We start from the raw sequence: 19,855 nt of genomic DNA, 5'->3' as shown, positions 1-19,855 counted from the left end.
TGTCACGCACAGAGCAGGGCCATCAGGGGTTGGGGAGCTCCCCCCTGTCATGCACAGAGCAGGGCCATCAGGGGTTGAGGAGCTCCCCCCTGTCACTCACAGAGTAGGGCCGATAGGGAGTTAGGGCACCGCCCCTGTCACACACACAGCAGGGCGATCAGGGGGTTGGGGTGCCGCCACTGTCACACTCAGGGCAGAGCCGTGGGGAGGTTATGGCTCTACCCCATCACACACAGAGCAGGGCCCGTGTAGGGGGGGTGGGGGGGTTGGGGGCGCCACCCTCTATCACCCCACAGAGCAGGGGCCGAATCAGGGGGGTTGGGGGCGCTGCCACTGTCACACTCAGGGGCAGGGCCCGAATGGGGGAGGTTATGACTCTACCCTGTCACACACAGAGCAGGGGCCTGGGGGGTGGGGGGTGGGGGGGGGGTTGGGGCGCCACACCCCTGTCACACACAGAGCCGCAGGCAGTTCATTGGGTTTGGGCACTGCCCCCTGTCACGCTGATCCGGTGCCAGGAGGCTCGCGGCTCCGCTGATCCCAGTGCTGGGAGGCATATTACCCTTTTACTATATAGGATAGAGGCCTGGGGGCGGGCTGGTTTGCCCTGAAGGGTGTCCTGGATCAGGGTGGGGGTCCCCACTGGGGTGCCTGGCCAGTCTGGGTGAGGAGCTGAGGGCTGCTTTCAGGCTGGCAATTGACTGAAGCTCCCAACCACTCCTTTTTTTCTCTTATTTTTTTTTTTTTTTATTCTGGGCCAGCTTTAGCTCTGGCTCTAGCTCTGAGGCTTCCGCTGCTATAATCGAAACAATGTATAACTCTAGCTCTGAGATCCCGGCTGGCTGAAAGCTGGTTTCTGGGGTTTTGTTTAACTTCTATATTTGTTACATAGTTTCTTAGAGTTGTAGCTCAGAGGCCGGCAGCGCAGGCGGGGAACGTTAGAGTCTGCAGTCACTGGAGCAAGCAAGCCTCATGTTCGCTTCCAGCTGCCTGGCTGCCGGCCGCCATCTTGGCTGACAGTTAATTTGCATAAGGATATGCTGATTAGCCAATGGGAAGGGTAGCGGTCGTACGCTAATTACCATGTTTCTCTTTTATTAGTGTAGATTAGACTTTAATTCTAAGTTTTTATATTGTCGAACTGACCCAGTGTTAAACCTCAGAAGCCACTTCTGCTCCCATTCTGTTCCCCTTTAATCACCATTGAATTTCCCTTTTTATGTTAATTGCAAATAGCCCGATCATTTATTAAAGGCAAACGTCTGTCAAACTTTGATGCACTTCATTCCAAATCTCAGTTATGGCATATCCCTAAAAAGAACACAGAAGTACCCAAAATTCCTTTTGCATAAGATTGGACTTAATATGAAAATCTCATTTTTATTCCATTTCACTATTATTATTTTTTCACTGTTATTTTGAACAGACCTACTTTCTGATGCATATGAGTACTTTTCCATAATTCTAGAAATCTGAGATTTTCAGAATAAGTATTTTGCCTTATACTCCTTAGTATTAGTTATAAAAAATAGCCTGGCTCTAAATTGCTTTGGGTCAGTATCTTCTGACATAGGAAATGAGAAACCTGAACAGTTTCCCCCCTTTTAAAAAAATACGTTTTTATTGATTTTAGAGAAGAGGGGAGAGGGATAAGGAGATAGAAACATCCATGAGAGAGAGAGACACTGATGGGCTGCCTCCTGCACTCCCCCGACTGGGGATCAAGTCCGCAACCCGGGCATGTGCCCTGACCAGGAATTGAACCGTCTTTTCCTGGTTCATAGGTCAATGCCCAACCACCGAGCCACAGCAGCCAGGCACAGACGTTAATTTTTAAAAAGTCATTTAGAGTTGTTTTGCTAGGGTTTCTCTTTTGTCAAATCATTTAAGTATTTTATATTTTTTACTGAGACTCAATTTCTTTGTTTCAAAACTGGTCATATGATGATCATTTGTTTTTAATTTCTAATTTTATACTTTATTTTTTAGAGATTTGGAAAACATTACATTTATATGACTTCTGTGTTTTTAATTTTTTATGTAGCCCGGAGTAGGAACAAAAATTGCTGAAAAGATTGATGAGTTTTTAGCAACTGGAAAATTGCGTAAACTGGAAAAGGTAAAATTTAACTTATTTATTTGCTTATTTGATTATTGTGTCTATGTTTATGGCAGCTATCATGGAGCACCATTGCAGGTGATTAAGACTCAGAAGGCAAAGAGAAGAGAGGAGTTTATGGCTTTGAGTGTCTATTTTTAAAAATTTTGAATATTCTATAAAATGTTCACTTATTTTATGTGGCAATTAAGAGACTATTAACATATATAATAGAATTATCTTCATATTTTCAGAACCATTCAGGAGGGAGATTATAAACTTTGACTAAAAGGTGTTATCTTTTAGAACTTCAATGCTTAAACTCTCCCAAGCATTGTTATGGTTTTATTTCACCCTGGTGAGAGTAATTATATCACTTCTGGTTTTTTATGAATGTCTTTTAAGAGTATTGGATAAGTTAGAGATGAGACATCTTTAGCTGCTCTGTTATCACTTACTAGAGGCCTGGTGCACAACATTTGTGCACTGGGGGAGGAGGATCCCTCAGTCTGGCCTGTGCCCTCTTGCCGTCTGGGACCCCTTGCTCTTTATTGCCCGCCTGCAGCGGAGGTGGTGGGAGAGGCTCCCGCCATTGCCACAAGCCTGCCAGCTGCAAGCCCGGCTTCTGGTTGAGCGGTGCTGCCCCTGTGGGAGCACACTGACCATCAGGAAGCAGCTCCTGTGTTGAGCATCTGCCCCCTGGTGGTCAGTGTGCATCATAGTGACCAGTTATTCCTCCGTTCAGTTGATTTGCATATTAGGGTTTTATTATATAGGATAACCACCTAGGTTATATATGAATACTCCTTTAAGGGTTATCCAGACATATGTAAGTATTGGTATGTTTCCAATAAGATCATTTGAGCCCTTGAAGCATTCTTCTTAAATCATTGTCATGCTTTTTTTTTTCCCCCTTAAAGATTCGGCAAGATGATACAAGTTCATCCATCAATTTCCTGACTCGAGTTACTGGCATTGGGTAAGAACTATCTTTTTTCTTTTTTTAAAATCCTCACCCAAGGATATGTTTTTATTGATTTTAGAGAGAGAGGAAGGATTTCAAACCAGCACCCATTTGGTCTACGAGATAACACTCCAACCAACTGAGCCAGGACAAGAACTATTTTTTAAGCAGACACAATATAGGGTTGGTTTAATTTTTATGTCAGCCAAACCAAAGTGCATGCTGTTTCTCTTCAAAACTTGCATCTTTCACCCTAGCCGGTTTGGCTCAGTGGATAGAGTGTCAGCCTGCGGACTCAAGTGTCCCGGGTTTGATTCTGGGCAAGGGCATGTACCTTGGTTGCGGGCACATCCCAACTGGGGAGTGTGCAGGAGGCAGCTGATCGATGTTTCTCTCTCATCAATGTTTCTAACTCTATCCTCCTCCCTTCCTCTCTGTAAAAAAATCAATAAAATATATTTAAAAAATGAAACAAAAAACCAAAACAAAACAAAAACTTGCATCTTTCCACATCTGTGCCTTTGCCCATACAGTTTGCTCTTCCATATGTTACATGTCTGAGGCTGGTTCTCTAGATGTTGCCTTTACTGTGAAAGCCTCATCCAAGGCTTTACCTCCTTTGTGAAACCAGTTTGATTCCCCAGCCAGAAATGATTTCTTCGTTCTCTAAACTCCACTAACACTTGCTCTTTGTACATCTTATTGCGTTCTCCAGATTAAACCTCATTTGCCTCTCTGAGCATGATATCTTAAACATTTAAGCTTTTTTTCCATAGCACCTAGCATAGTACCTTACGAATTTGAAACAAGCTCTCAGGCATTTTTTAATGAAGGAATCTTTATCTTAAAATTTGAACTAGCATGAAAGGAGGCTTCTTTGACACTAGACAAAGTAAATATGAACATTGAAATATTAAAGCTGTAATGCTTAACTCTCATCTTCATGGAATGAGAATTTTTTTAGATATAATGATGATTTTTTATATGGCAACATTTTTAGGAAAGTTACTCTAAAATAGATTAAATTCTTAAACTTAGTCTACTGAAAATGAGCTTGACTCCTTGGGGACCCAAGGCCAGTATACAGTGGTAGTTAAATGTTGTTTTAAGGGCATCTATTATATTGTTCTCTTTTTTCAGACGAGAAAACTGAATACAGAGAGTGAGATAAGTGTGGCAGAATCAGAATTAGAACCTATGTTTCCTGACTCCCTTTTCAGTTCGGTTTTTCTATGCCACCTTGCCTTCCTGCCATGAATATCAGTTTCTGTGACAAGTGGTTTCTGTGAATAGGCTCTTTGTCATTCCAGTCTCAGTTTCAATATCTCAGAGGCCTTCCCTCACCACCCAATCCAAAGTAGTACCTAACCACTCTGCTATGTTACTCTATTTTAATTCATCTGCCAGGTATTTTCTTATTTGTTTATTATGTATTTATTCATTCTCTTATCCACTGGAATGTATGTAGGTAAGACCAGCACCCTTATTTGTGTTATTCCTGTTGTATTTTTAGCACCTAGCAGTGTTATCTGGTACATATTAGCCCCTCAGTAAATCTCATGAATGAATGAACAGTTTTCAAGTACCTGTATGTCTTTTATGGGTAAAAGACATGGGCATAATTGTTGAGACATCTTTTTCATGTCTAAGTTTATGGTTGTATTCCTAGATTGAGGCTTCAAGAATTCCTCTCTTTTGGATGAAATTGAACATTACCCAAATTACCATGCACCATTTTAGCAAGTCTTGTTTACTTCAATAGTAACTCTTTCATGTTTGAAAGAGAAGACATAATTATTTGTTTCAAGAATCCTGAGTTTCGTTGGATATGAAATAATGTGTTTCTTTCTTGTAGTCCATCTGCTGCAAGGAAGTTTGTAGATGAAGGAATTAAAACATTAGAAGGTGAGTATGTAATTCCAGATTAAATGTTGTCCTGACTGACTTTAATGCTCTAACAAACTAGAACTTGAAAAATTCCTTCTCGCCCTAACTGGTTTGGCTCATTGGATAGAGCATCGGCCTGTGGACTCAGGGGTCCCGGGTTTGAATCCCGTCAAGGGCATATGCCTGGGTTGTGGGCTTGATCCCCAATGGGGGCGTGCAAGAGGCAGTCGATCAATGATTCTCTCTCATCATTGATGTTTCTCTCTCTCTCTCTCCCTCTCCCCCTTCCTCTCTGAAATCAATAAAAATATATTTAAATAAATAAATAAATAAAAACATATCAAAAAAACAAAACAAAAAAACCCTTCTCAATTAGATACAAATGATATGATTTTTTTAAAACTCTACATTAGAGAATAGATATAAAGAGTAGTTTATATTCCCATCTTAACTCAGAAGAAAATCAAGAAGAGCAAGAAGTGGCTTTTAGTTTTAAGGCAATGATTTCATTTGCAGATTTTAGTCGATGTAAATAAACTTTGTTCGTTAATGAAATTTTAAACTGTTAACAAAGTCCTACACATTCAGCTTAAAAGCCAAGTATATTGAGAAAGATTCTGTAAGAGACTTGTATCGTTTATTGAATTTTTGCTTTCAAAGAAGTGATAAAAATAGTAATTCCGAAACACTTTTCTTAAATCTAATATAGCAATCCTTTAAATCAGCGGTTCCCAAACTTATTTGGCCTACCGCCCCCTTTCCAGAAAAAATATTACTCAGCCCCTGGAAATTAATTTTTTTTAAATGTTAATAGCAGTTACTCATCGCCCCCAAATGCACCTGTGGCCATCACCGCCCCCCTGGATCGCTGCAGCGCACACCGGGGGGGCGGTAGCGCCCACTTTCGGAATCACTGCTTTAAATAAAATTTATTCATACATTTTCAAGGCCATATGTATGTATAGATTCATTACAGTATATCTGTGGCATTTAGGGTTTAATATTTGTGGGTTCAACTACTTGTAAGCAATGAATTCATTAGAATGGTGCTTCAGTTTCTCAGCTACAAAATGGTATAATTTCTGTCTCATATGATTTAGTGAAATAATGTATAAAGCACTTAGCAGAATGCTTGGTACCTACTAGAGTAATTAAAAATAGTAACCAACTCTTAAGAAGTATGGTTAATTAGTAATATTACTAAGAATTTGTGTGAGTCACGTGGCTAGTTAATGACCTCTGTTACATCTGCATCTTGGAGGGTTGTGCTTTTCTGCTTGTAGTGTATATGGTTTATCTGAGTGAAATACTGAAAATGGGGTCAAGAATTTGTTTTTCAAAGGTATTCAGTTGCATCCCTTGGGAGTGTGAAGGATCTACTCTAATTCCCCTCGTTCTCTTAACTTGTGTAGGGTTTTTACATTACTTCTCAATTCACAGACCTGTAATATAATAACTGTTGATATATCATATACATAAAACAGACTCAATATTTCTGTTTCATATACTTCAGTGTTTTCTGTGTAAATACAACTATGAGAAATATTAAGTGCTCCATATATTATAAAGATACTTATTTTTCTCCATTTTATATTTCCAGAGAGAATTTATGTGAATATGAGGGTGATTATAGGAATTGCTTGTGAAGCATACTTATCTTTAAAAGCTTACTCTTGTATTCATGCCCAATAAAGGAACATCTAAGTGGAACTAAGTCACTTTTAGATTTAAGATATGTTATGTTATGACAGTTTTTAAAATTAAAAAATAAGATAATACGTCTCTTTTTAACAAGATTTTTAGCACAGTTCCTACACAAACTGGTATTCAATAGATGTTAACTAAATGAAGGAGTGAATAAACAAATGAGCAACACAAATGAACTTCGTTACTCTTAATACATTCAGAAGTTGTGGTTACTACTGCTGCTGCTGTTAACCATAAATTAAGCAAGATAGTTCTTATAAGGCTGCTTTTTGCTATAGTGAGTGAAATTTGGTATGATCTTGGTATGTTTAATCTACTGTTCCATGTAACTAATTGAACTTTTGATTCAGTAAATAAAAATGATCATGAAATAACTGTTAGGTTTTACTAGATTAATTTGAAGAGTCACTTTTATCTAATTCTTTTTAGGTAAATTTTTTTACTGTCTTTTTCAAAGTAATTTTAATGTATTTTCCATGTAGTTTTTTTTGTAAATAATATCGCTGAATTTACCATTTTCCCCCCCAAATGTTTGAATTAGCACCTCAACTTTATCTTTTATACAGATCTCAGAAAAAATGAAGATAAATTGAACCATCATCAGCGAATTGGGCTGAAGTAAGGTGGCAAATTTTCTTTGACACTGGAGACGTAAAAGTAAAATTTTTCATAGCCATTCTTTCATACATCATAATTCTTCAAACTTAGCTAAACAACCATTTCTCTGTTCAGAAATGCTAAGATTTGTTGCAGACGCCTGTAGAGTTTGCCTCTTTTGAGTTTTCTCCTCATTCTCTTAACTTTTGTAAGGAATTTCCTCTGAAAATGCATAGAACTGAGTGCATCAGTGAGTCAGTGGGTGTTTATTTCATGCTTACATTATACAAAGCACTGCACTAGATCTGGGGTAAGGATATAAACAGGCTCAGTGTAGCTCTTACGAAGTTTAGAGTCTACCTCAGAAGATAGGACATGAACTTGAAACACTAAATTTAAAAAAAAATAAGAAAAATACCAAGCACTTAAATAACAGTAAAGGAACAACTAATAGGCATGTTGTATATCAGCATTAGCTGTTATTTATTTTGTGTACAGATATAGTCAGGAACCCCCTTTCTAATTATTTAAAATACATAGTGCATAAGCTATGTACATGCATAAGCATGTTTCTTTCCTCTAGTCCTATAGTCTTGTTGGCGATTCAGTCCTAATAACCTGCACTTTTCTGTTGATGCCTTACCATACTATTACACTGCCCTTCCAAAAATTTGAGCAAGTTAAGAGACCAGGGTGGTATAGTTCTCATTTTCCTTGCATTTACATAGTAAATAGAGATCTTCTGAAGAACTTAGTTGTTGTGAGAATTGGTTTTGAGCCAGTGCTTTATTCTTAGATGTTATTTCATACTTAGATAATATTTTTATAACAATCTTGTAGAAGTATAATTCATATACCATACAATTCAACTATTTAAAGTACAAATTCATTGGTTTTATTTTTTAATTTTTAAATTTATTTTTATTGTTGAAAGTATTACAGATGTCCCCTTTCCCCCCATCGACCCCCTCCTCCCCTTCTCCCCACTCCTGCTCCCTCTACAGGCCTTCACCAAGTTATTGTCCATGGATTATACATATATGTATCTAAGTTCTTTGTTTAATCCCTTCCTACCCCTCTCCCCCTCCACTTCCTTTGAGATTTGTCAGTCTGTTGCATGCTTCCATGTCTCTGGATCTATTTTGTTCATCAGTTTACTTTTTCAGGGGTTTTAGTATATTCACAGAGTTATATAACCATCACAAACCAAATTTTAGAACATTTTTGTTGCTTGTACCCATTAACAGTCACTCCTATTTCTCTCCAATCCTCCACCTCTACCCCCCAGCTCCTGGCAACCACTAATCTACTTATTGTCTCTATAAATTTGCCTATTCTGGGCATTTTATATAAATGAAATAATACAATATGTGGTCTTTTGTGACTGGCTTCTTTCAATTAGAATAATGTCTGGGTTTGTTTATGTTGCAAGATCCTACTAAGATATTTTAAAATACAATAATTTTACATGATTTAAGGACAATAAATTATAACCCCTTGACTTGTCAATAGGGATCAGTCTAATTTGGAAGTGTACTAAATTAAATATATTTATTTACTCTTGGTATGTGAATGTGAAGTTTATTTATAAATAAGTTTAGATGGAATATCTGGAATAGCGGAAAGGATGGCTTGTAAGGATTTTGATCAAGTTTGAGGAATAAACCTTCTCCACCCTCAATTTTACTGTTGTCTTAATGAATTTTAATCTTGATTTTTGAATGATCTAATGGTATAAGGACACTTGATATAGTAGGAAATTTATTTTTTAAGAAGATTTAAATGTCACAAAAGTCTTATCTATTTATTCTGTCTTTATAGATATTTTGAGGACTTTGAGAAAAGAATTCCTCGTGAAGAGATGTTACAAATGCAAGTAAGAGTGTGCTGAATTGTATTCTTTGATTAGAATTGACAGTGTCACTCTGAAAAGCCATTTTTAGAATACTGACTAAATTTTTCTCCTATTAGGATATTGTACTAAACGAAGTTAAAAAAGTGGATTCTGAATACATAGCTACAGTCTGTGGCAGTTTCAGAAGAGGTAATACACTTCTTAATCTCAGGTTATTCATGCCTTGATGTTAAAATTGCTTAGTGTATATAAAAAAGATGAATTAAAAAGATGTAATTTGTGCCCTAGCTAGTTTGGCTCAGTGGATAGAGCGTTAGCCCACAGACTGAAGCTTCTCAGGTTCGATTCTGGTCAAGGGCATGTGCAGGCTAATTCCTGGCCCCAGTCCGGGTGCATGTGGGAGGCAATCAATAGATATCTCTCTCACATCGATGTTTGTGTCTGTCTCTGCCCCTTCCTTTCCACTCTCTAAAAATCAATGGAAAAATATCCTCGGGTAAGGATTAACAGCAGCAACAAAAAAGATGTAATTTGTGTTACTTAACAGATTTACTAAGATCCAGTAGTATTAGTTAAGTTTATTTATTTATAGATGGAAATATATTAGAGAAATCCATACTGAATTTATTATAGGATGATATTTTAGTGACTAATTTTAATAAAAATTTATAATAATTTTGGGTGTGTTAAAATCCTACTAGTGGTTGTCTGTCTAGATGCAAGTGAATCTGGGTAGTTTTTGTTTGTTTCTTTTTACTATTGTATTTTCTAAGTTTTCTGTAATTGATCTAAGAATAATGTCTCAGAAGCACCAGTTCAAAACCAATTCTCACAACAACCAAGTTCTGCTGATGTCCATTTACTATGTGAATATAAGCAAAGCTAGAACTATACAATTGTGGTCTCAAAAATTTAGAAGGGTAACACAAATTTAAAAATATAAACTTTAATAATTAGAATAGAAAAACTTTATTTAAAACTTTTAGAAAGATATCTGACTGAATCTCTGGGCACTCTGGAGTTTTGCTTGGAAGTAGGTGATAGGCTATAAGCAATTCTCTGGGTAGCTGCTGTAAGAATCTAGAGGTGGGGATAGAAAAGGACTAAATCCATAATTACTGAAAAGTAGAAAGAACATTGGATTGGGGCCAAAATACCTGGGTTCTCAGGCCAAATCTGTCACTACACGATTTTAAGTAAGTTTGTCACTCCGCGTCCTGTTTTCCGTATTTGCAGAATGAGAAGATTAGAGTTAACAAGTTATTCAAGTCTGTGCATCCAAAACACCTAGGAAGTTTTTAAAAATATACACATTGCTGTACCCTGCTACAAATCTACTAAATAAGATTATCCTTGGGTAGGGCCTTGGAATCAATATTTTCAAAACATAGACTTTGATACACAGCAAGCCGCATGCTATGAGAAGTAAGGCCCTTCTATGTGTGTCATCCCCATGGTTCTGTTTTCTCGTAGGTAAATTTACGTGAAGAATTCCATATGTTTTCTCTGTTGTCACAGGTGCAGAGTCCAGTGGTGACATGGATGTTCTTCTGACCCATCCAAGTTTTACCTCTGAGTCAAACAAACAGGTACTTCAATTTATAATCAATGTGATCAATCTTACATAGCAATGAGCATCATTTTCTAAATGATAATTGTCTATTTTCAGAATAAGTTTTTGTCTTATTTTTTTTAAATATATATTTTATTGATTTCAGAGAGAGAGGGTGAGAGAGAGAAACATCAGTGATGAGAAAGAATCATTGATTGGCTGCCTCCTGCATGCCCCCTACTAGGGATCGAGCCCGCAAGCCAGGCATGTGCCCTGACTAGGAATGGAACCATGACCTCTTGGTCAACACTCAACCAATGAGCCATGCTGGCCAGGCCTAAGTTTTTGTTTTAATCTTTCTGAAAAGTCAAACTGGTACTGATTGAATTATGTGAAAGGCAAAAAGTAAGTTGTTGAAAGGGATACATACTTTTCTACAAGGAATTGGATGGACAATCTAACATTTGAAAGAGATGAAATTTAGTAAAATATTTCCTGAATTATCTATTGTCTATCATAGATATTTTAGAAATATCCATAATATTGTATTTAGAAACTTTACCTCTATTAGAAATCCCAAGAAGGCAAAACGTTTTTTATTTTGAATATATGCCTTTTAAAGATGAAGCAGCTAACTTTTTTGTTTTAATGAAACAAATAAACACACAAATGATGTTTGTTTGGGAGCATCATGATATTGGTGAAAGATGATGGTATCTAAAAATAAGTTTAATTTAATAAGATGAATTTCCTGTTAAAAGAAAAAAGTACTTACTCAGAATATAGGAAAATAGGCATTTCTCCACAGATAATCAGAAAACTTGTGTTAAAAATGTTTTCTTGCCATAACAGAGTAATTGCTCTTTTTCTTATTCCCTAATTATGATTCTACAGCCAAAACTGTTACATCGTGTTGTGGAGCAGTTACAAAAGGTCTGTTTTATTACAGATACTCTGTCAAAAGGTGAAACAAAATTCATGGTAAGTACTCGTTTGAGTTAACACATCGGGGGAAAAAACTTTAAAGACTGTTTAGTAATGGTTGTGAGTGTGTGACCTCACTGTAGCTTAATATTACAATCAATAAATATCCATGAGGCCTTAAAGAAGAAGAATTAGCAGAATGCTAATCTCAGACTATTTTAGTAAAGAATTTTGTTTTAATTCCCCACTTGTAAATATCTGTGCTATTGGAATAGATTATTAGAAATACTCTGCTATTTTCAAAATATCCATAATGACCTTGACATATAAGTTTTTTCCTAAAATAACAAATGTTTTTATATTCTCTAACTCAGAATTCTTTAAAATAAGTGAGATTAAAATTGCCTAAAGAGTGTTAATTTATTATAATACGAAAGAAAGAAAAGGAATCAAGGTATGTGCTAGAACACAGGGGAAGAAACACATGTGGAATGTGTTCATAGTAGGGGAGTTCATAGAGCAGGACACTTGCAGAGATTTTCAAAGTGAAACCCATCATGATGAACTCTCAAAATCCTGTAGTCCTTCTAGGGAATTAAAATTTAAAGATTCAAGAAAAATGGCAAATGGATTAAAAACAGGTTAATAAATGGCCCTGTGTAAAATAGACAGGAAGGCAAATAGAAATCTAGGATTAAGGTATTAAAAGCTTACCTTTATTCTACTGGTCACTTATATATACATCATTTGGATTCCCTTTTCTCGGTGCCCCCCTTTTTCCAAGTTCCATAACTGAAAGGAAAAAGACTGCTTTTGGAGAATAGACATGATAGAATTAGCAAGTCTCATGCATAAATTTGACAATGGTTTTAACCAATAGTAGAAGAAGATGGTTGAGATGGATAATTGAAATATCATGTCATTCAGAAAGTAGAATGGTGGTTGCCAGGGTCTGCGTGGAGAGGGGCATGGGGAATTATTGTTTAAGTGGGTACATAATTTCATTTGGGGCACATGAAAATGGTTAAAATGGTAATTTTATGGGATGTATATTTAACGTGTAAAAACATTGTTATTGAATTCAGCCTGGTGATTTTTATGGGCTATGAAAGTATATTGCTTATGTTAATCACACTTTATCAGTGTTTTTAAAAGAACTTTGGGAAAGGTAAGAATAAAAATTCTAGTCAGTCTTTGAGAATTAAATATGTTTTCCTGAATCTGTCAGATTTTGAGCACTTACTCTGTTTCTAAAAGTATATACACAAATGAGATCTTATTTAAAATAGGGTTTATATATGCTCCATGGACATCTTTTTAAAATTTAGATTGATTTTAATTTACTTAAAATAAATATGCATAATTCTTGCAATTTAAGTACATTCAGTCAGATAAAATCCTAAAAACAATATGAGCTAGACAGGTTGGATTTTTTTTTTTCATAGGAGTGTCCTTGTATGCCTGGGCGTGTTCTGGGTTCCCCTTCTGGCTCACTCTCCTGCAGTAGTCATCTCTGTGAGAGGCGCTGGGATCCCTACTGGGGAGTGCACCACCTGCTTTCAGATTTAGCAACGTGGAAGGTGTTTATACAATGCAATAGCAGAAGCATTTTTTTTTTTTTTTTACAATCTGAACATATTCTGCTGGTGCTCAGAGAGAGATCCAGAGGAAAAACCAACAAAGGCTGTAGTAATCCAGCTAGCAAGAATACAAGGAAAAATTATAAGCTGGTGGGCTGGGTGTAACCTGGAAAGGAAAGGTGGGTAGCCAAGTATATGTGAGCATAAAGATTTACTCACGGTGGTGGAAATGGGTTTCCTAGTAGCTGCTCAATCCAAAAAAGAGAAAAGACTTTTGCCTAAGAAGTGCATGGGCAGCCAAATTCCAGGGACTGCTACAGAGTAGGCTGGGTCAGACCTTATTGTTCATGATATGAAAGAACAAAATGGGGAGAATGAGTGTTAATAGGGGGAGAAGGTATATTCAGTCAGTTCAGCAAATATGTATTAAGTATCTACTAAATTCCAGATTCTAGGAGTTTGGGATATATCAGTGAATTTAAGTAGAACTTATATTTGGGGAGTGTGGAAAGAAACTTAATAATGGTGAACTTAATAAATAAGTAAATTGTATAGTGTGTTAAGGTAATAATTACTATTTTTTAAAAAGAAAGGGGAGAGCAGGACATGGGGAGGTGGGCGTGCAGGAGACAGTATTATACAGGGTAGTCAGAGGCAGAGAAGATGAGACTTGGGGAAAGACTTGAGGTAAGGGATTTAGCCAAGCAGATTCCTGGGGGGAAGAGAGAGCAGTGACCCTAAGTGCATGAACATTGGCAGAGATAATCCAAAGAAGTTACGATCTCTAGGTTTCTGAAAGGATGTTGGCTGCAAAATGAATTCAATTTATAAAGTGAAATAAACGCTTCCATAACCACTTGATCTTAAAACCTCTTGTTCCTATAACTATTGATTAAATAGTTTTAAAGATATGACCATTTATGTGTTTTTCAAGTTATCTTCAAAGCACTAATTCCTTTAATAGTAATCAAACCTTAGGAAAGCCAAGTTATTCCAAATCTTCTGGTAAAATCATGGTCTTTAGATAAGTGAGCTATTCTTCCTGTGAATATACTATTTGAAAGAAAAACAAAACAAAACAATTTCCTCTGCATTTCGATGCCTGTTTGATTTATATATGAGGAGTACCATTCAAACTTTAACATTTTGTGCAAGTTTGCCCTTGGATGATTTTCTGTTTAATATCTACAGTAAGGATTCAAGAGATAATAGAAGGTACCTTGAGGTCTACCCTAAGGTAGTGAGAGGGGCTTTATTTCAGATACTTGCATGAAGCTACCTAATTGAAATGTCAAACAAAACTCATCCACTCTATCTAATAAATAATGTACAATAATACAGAGAAATTCTTTAACATAAGTACTTCAGACAAAGTGCAGGAAATAAAATTAGCCTTGAAGAAAGGAACAAAGCCATTAGATGAAGTCCCAGTTCTAATGTAACAAACAGTAAGATCATTGCCTGTGGCATCGAAACATCCATATCTGAAAGGTAATACCTCATGGTAATTCCAGATAGAAGTAGTTTCTGATCCATTTGAAGGTTGAGCTGGGACTTATTAATGCCAAAGAAGGTAGTTTTCATATTTTGAAGATAAATAGGTTTCATTAATCTTTCAGCCATAGCAACCCATTTTGGATTTTAGATTTTAACTTTTTTATGTTGCTGAGTGAAAAAGTATGGCTTTTAGTGATATGTGTGCCAATTCAACTACTTTTTAGAATCAGAAGCCTGACAGTTGTATATTTTTCTTAGAATGTGACATTTGAAAGTTTTATTTTGAAATTTATTATGTCTGTAGTTCTTTTTACATATTTATGGGTTGCTGACTAGTCCAGAATTTTTGCCTATTTTTCTGAAAAAGGAAAAGATAACAAAACAGACCTTGAAAATATCTGTTTGAAAACTAGAAGTATAATGAAAACTCACTTGTAGAGAAGGAAGAAAATAATCCCCTGGTTTTCTTACCTTAGATTTTTCTTCTCTTGGTCTTCTCGTTTCTGAGAGGTTTCCACAATTTCAAACTCTCCTACTGTTTCTATCACAGCTTTTTTATTTGTTTTCTTTTTCCCGAATAATCATTCTTCCAAGTTGCTTTTTTTCTGTTTGTTTTGGTCTGTCTTCCATGTTTGATGCTTTCCTCAATTAGCTTGTTGTTTAGAATTCACAAAGGCCAAATCCTCATCACTCTCATCCTTGCCTGCTGTTTCATGTCGTTCTTTAATTATCAGGAAGTGTAATAAGAAGGTAGTGATAATGTACAGTGCATAGAGAAACTAAATTAAAAGTGCTCCAAATTAGAAAACTGCCTCCATTTAAAACTAACCTCACGTTTGACAACATTTAATTAAAATTAAGCTTTCAGTTTAAAAATATCTTTAAACATTCTTTTAAATATCCATTTTAGGGTGTTTGCCAGCTTCCCAGTAAAAATGATGGAAAGGAATATCCACACAGGAGAATTGATATCAGGTATTTGTTGCTGACCTATTAACTTTCCCTTCTTTTCTCCGTTCCCCCCTCCCTCTGTTTATCTTGGAATTCACATAAATATCTAGAATCCCTTTTCATTCTGAAGTGCCTTATGTTTCTGCTGTAGAAAATGTTTAGCCTGAAAATATGTAAATAATAACTGTCTACAGAATCTAATTTATTTTCTCTGGCTATCCATGTCATCAGGATGCCTTCCACAGCTCAAAAGTCATTTCCTTCCTGGGGAAAGTTATTGTAATAAGTGACACTGCTTTTCATTTCTCCACACCTTGCAGAGCATAGTTTACTAAAACCTAAACTGCAGGGTTGGGGTAGTTTGAATGGTTTACCTAATGATAGTCTCCTTTGCAGGTTATTTGGCCACATACAATAATATTTTAGGTGCTTTGTATCTTACTAATTTTAAAAGTCTTAATTTTGCTAAATTTGAAATGTGTAGTAGAAGATTTCTCTATTGTTTTTTTTTTTTTAAGGTTGATACCCAAGGATCAATATTACTGTGGTGTTCTCTATTTCACGGGGAGTGATATTTTCAATAAGAATATGCGAACTCATGCTTTAGAAAAGGGTTTCACAATCAATGAATACACGATCCGTCCCCTAGGAGTCACTGGTGAGTATTTGTGTTCCTTAGAGAAAAGCCCAGTCATCTGAAAAGAAAGTTATTTTCAAGGTATTTTGGTTTAGCAACTTTGATTTCTCTAAAAAGCCTTTAAATAACTATGCCAGTTAATTAGTTTCTTTGTGTTGTTAGTTCATCAGGCAACAAATGGGCTTTAATCCACACATGTCCCAGGCTCTCCCTTGAAGGCCCGTGATGACAGGAATTAATTCTAGCTCTATCACAGTGGATTAAATTCTTTCCACCTGTGATGGTCAGTAAAAATAAACTTTATTGGTCTAAGTGTTTTGTTTTTTAAAATGCATCTCTAAGACTTCTGAAGAATCCAGGTATCGTTGCTTTTGGTGCCAAGCCAAATCTGGTAGCTTTGGCCCCATGCTTTAAAGTTAAAGAGTAAGAATAGCTTAATCCCTGCTTTATTGATCTTATTAGCATTTCATAATATACTATGTAGTTTACTGCTCTGTACTAGGAAAATGAAGATTTTGTTATTTTGTCCTAAAAATTATAAAATCGGGCTTTCTTCCTTGGTTGACTAGGGCAGTACTTCTCACATGGTAGTGTGATACAAACCACGTGAAGACCCCATTGAATGCAGAGTCTAATTCAGTGGGCTTTGGAGTGGGGCCCAAGTGTCTGCTTTACTAGTAAGCTTCTAGGTGATGCCAGTTGCTAGTCTAGGAACCCCATTTTGAGTTGCAAAGGAACTAACTAGAGTATTTTATATAACCCATGAGGCTCTCATGGAGATTCAGCAGAGAGGAAAATCATGAATTGGATAACTTCAAAGGCTGTGGTTGGCACATTCAGGTTCCTTTTGTAGTGCTGGTGTATATGTGACAAACCTCAACCCCACGCTCATGTGGCAGGATGGGGGCGGGCAAGATCTTTTCTTAGTGACTTGGTTGCCATTTTCTTTGTTTTCTACAAGTATGTCCTATACAAATGTCAGTCCTGCACCCTCTAAAACTTTTGATTCTTTTGTCTCTTGTAGGAGTTGCTGGAGAACCCCTGCCAGTAGATAGTGAGAAAGACATCTTTGACTACATCCAGTGGAAATACCGAGAGCCCAAGGATCGAAGTGAATGAGGCCTATCCTTCCCCAGCACAGCCCAACAGGAGTCTTAATTTATTTCTTAACCTTTGCTATGTAAGGGTCTTTGGTGTTTTTAAATGATTGTTTCTTCTTTATGTTTTAGCTTGTACCATAGTCAATAAAACCTCATGCACTATTATCAGATGATTTTGTTCTGATTTTATTAGAAAATATATTTAAATTTTTTAATCACACTTCACTAAGGGTTTACTAGAGAGAATTAAGAGATGAGATGATAGCAAGTCTTCAAAGCAAATTTTTATTTTCTCATTTTCTGCCCTTATGCTATAAACCAACATTACTCCCACTTCCTTTCCTCCTAATTACCAATTACAAATTAGTCAATTAAGATACACCAAAGGTTATCCTCTTGAGGATGGTTCAGTAGTTTTCCAAAACTAGTGCCTTCATAAATTTAATTTTTTTCTTTGGCCCGTATTCAATTTTGTAGTATATACTTAAAACTTAAATAGAAGAACAGGTGTGTGGTTTACCTCTTATATAAAATCTGTAGCAACTGGCTGTAATTCATCAGAAAGAGCTTCCCTAAGCAAAACGACTTCTAATTGTACCCATATGTACAAAATATGGCCTCTCAAACTTCAAACAAAAATTTCACTTTTTGCCCTAGTTTTCTAGAAATGCTTTGTAACTTGCAAAGGACTATACAAACAAGATGATACTACCTTTTGAATCTTATTTCTTCATTAACTACAAATTATTTTGTAGTGAAATGGTATTTCCCTTCCAAGAAACCAAAGAAAATAAACAATAGGGTTTTTAATGAAAAATAATAGTTGCTGTAATAATTTTCACTGGTAAGATATAAAAGTTCATTGAATCACAGATACCACCATTTCTCCCCTCCCAAGTTACTGTCAGTTACCAGAACTTCACCAAAAATCATTTAAGATTTATTTCAACTACAGTGGGGCCTTGACTTACGAGTGTCCCGACTAACGAGTTTTTCGAGATACGAGCCGTCTCTGGCCGATTTTTTGCTTTGAGTTGCGAGCTAAAATTCGGGTTACGAGCCAGCTTCAGATACCCCACTGCTAGTTGGCCCAGCGAACGTCACAGTGAACGCCACAACATCAGCCCAGCATCACGTGTCTCACTCGTTCACTTTTTGATTTGACATACGAGTAACTTGAGTTATGAGCTCCATCACGGAACAAATTAAACTTGTAAGTCAAGGCCCCACTGTAATTGTTTTTCTCCCACAAAGGGGACCAGTACTTCTCCCCTCCCAAGTTACTGTCAGTTACCAGAACTTCACCAAAAATCATTTAAGATTTATTTCAACTACAGTGGGGCCTTGACTTTGTCACTAATTACAAATATATATAGGAATCTCCCGAGGAGTCGTTTCTGAATGCATTATTTCAAGTGGAGGATGGAAGTGAAACCAGCTATTGCCCTGCTACCCGATACTATGAATCATTATTTGCCTTCAGTCCTATTGTAGTTTTCCCCACATATGTTCAATTTTGTTTCTAGCATTTCCCCACATTTAACCTGGCCTCATGACTGTTTCCCAACACTAAAACCCAACTTGGCTGTACCACCTGGAATGGCTGTATCATGTTCCACCAATGGTGGGTGGTGTCAAAAGTTACTTAACCACGCAATTGAACAATATTTTGCTATTATAAATACTTTGGGAATAGAGCTAAGCTTTTATTGTTTGAGAATGTCCCCTGAGTCATTCTAATGCAGGCTTATTTATAGCCACTGTTTTAGTTCTGTTTTTTTTTAATATAAACCATATTTTGCAAATATTTTCACACAATAATAATATAGTTCTTAAAAAGTGGGACAGTATTCTCTTTCAGGAGAATTCCCTCTTTCAAGTGAAGTCATTAATGACGCAGTGTGGAAGCATAATATAACTTATGTTTCAAGTGTTGGAAACAATGGCCCATGCCTTTCTACAGTTGGTTGTCCAGGTGGCACTATATCAAGCATAATAGGTTAGTTTCCTGTTTTAGGAATAGACTTGATTATGCCCAGCCGACATAGCTCAGTGGTTGAGCATTGACCTATGAACCAGGAGGTCACAGTCGATTCCTGGTCAGGGCACATGCTGGGGTTGCGGGCTCGATCCCCAGTATGGGGCCTGCCAATCAATTATTCTCTCTCATCATTGATGTTTCTCTCTCTCTCTCTCTCTCTCTCTCTCAATAAAAATACTTAAAAAAATGGACATAGAAATCAGTAAACAAAAACCCTCAGTTAATCCTATGTTAATTGGAACTCTACTGTATGCAGGACACCATAAACCCTAAATACACTCTCAGGAAACTGATATCTAGTCGGGGCCTGCTGATCTGGACTTGACTCTGAAGTAGACTGGAGTAAGTAGAACGGAAGTACAGATACAGTGCTGTGAGATACACAATGCAGCCACCTTTGATTTGAGAATTTAGGTCAGGCTTTCTGTAAGACTGTGGGAATGAGGATTAAGTCGATAGACGTGA

At 36.7% G+C, this 19,855-nt stretch overlaps 1 protein-coding gene across 3 annotated transcripts in view; it reads left to right on the top strand.

The window, feature by feature from the left end:
• The window catches only part of POLB (DNA polymerase beta), a 22,224-nt gene extending 4,707 nt beyond the window's left edge, over positions 1 to 17,517 (top strand). Inside the window, exons 4-14 of one of the 3 annotated variants that reach the window (XM_006097047.3) lie at positions 2,045 to 2,119; positions 3,019 to 3,077; positions 4,918 to 4,967; positions 7,223 to 7,274; positions 9,075 to 9,129; positions 9,225 to 9,297; positions 10,627 to 10,697; positions 11,555 to 11,641; positions 15,572 to 15,636; positions 16,131 to 16,270; positions 17,274 to 17,517. In XM_006097047.3, the coding sequence (XP_006097109.1) occupies positions 2,045 to 2,119; positions 3,019 to 3,077; positions 4,918 to 4,967; positions 7,223 to 7,274; positions 9,075 to 9,129; positions 9,225 to 9,297; positions 10,627 to 10,697; positions 11,555 to 11,641; positions 15,572 to 15,636; positions 16,131 to 16,270; positions 17,274 to 17,368 (822 nt within the window). In that variant the 3' untranslated portion in view covers positions 17,369 to 17,517. Of the gene's footprint in view, positions 1 to 2,044; positions 2,120 to 3,018; positions 3,078 to 4,917; positions 4,968 to 7,222; positions 7,275 to 9,074; positions 9,130 to 9,224; positions 9,298 to 10,626; positions 10,698 to 11,554; positions 11,642 to 15,571; positions 15,637 to 16,130; positions 16,331 to 17,273 lie in introns of all 3 variants that reach the window. The other 2 variants (XM_023760804.1, XM_023760806.1) reach the window with 2 other exon arrangements.
• Positions 17,518 to 19,855: the final 2,338 nt, after the last annotated feature.

The sequence above is a fragment of the Myotis lucifugus genome, unplaced genomic scaffold, assembly GCF_000147115.1.
Source record: "Myotis lucifugus unplaced genomic scaffold, Myoluc2.0 scaffold_194, whole genome shotgun sequence".
Taxonomy (NCBI): domain Eukaryota; kingdom Metazoa; phylum Chordata; class Mammalia; order Chiroptera; family Vespertilionidae; genus Myotis; species Myotis lucifugus.
The sequence above is the reverse complement of the archived record's forward strand: the minus strand, read 5'-3'. Positions and strand labels throughout refer to the sequence as shown.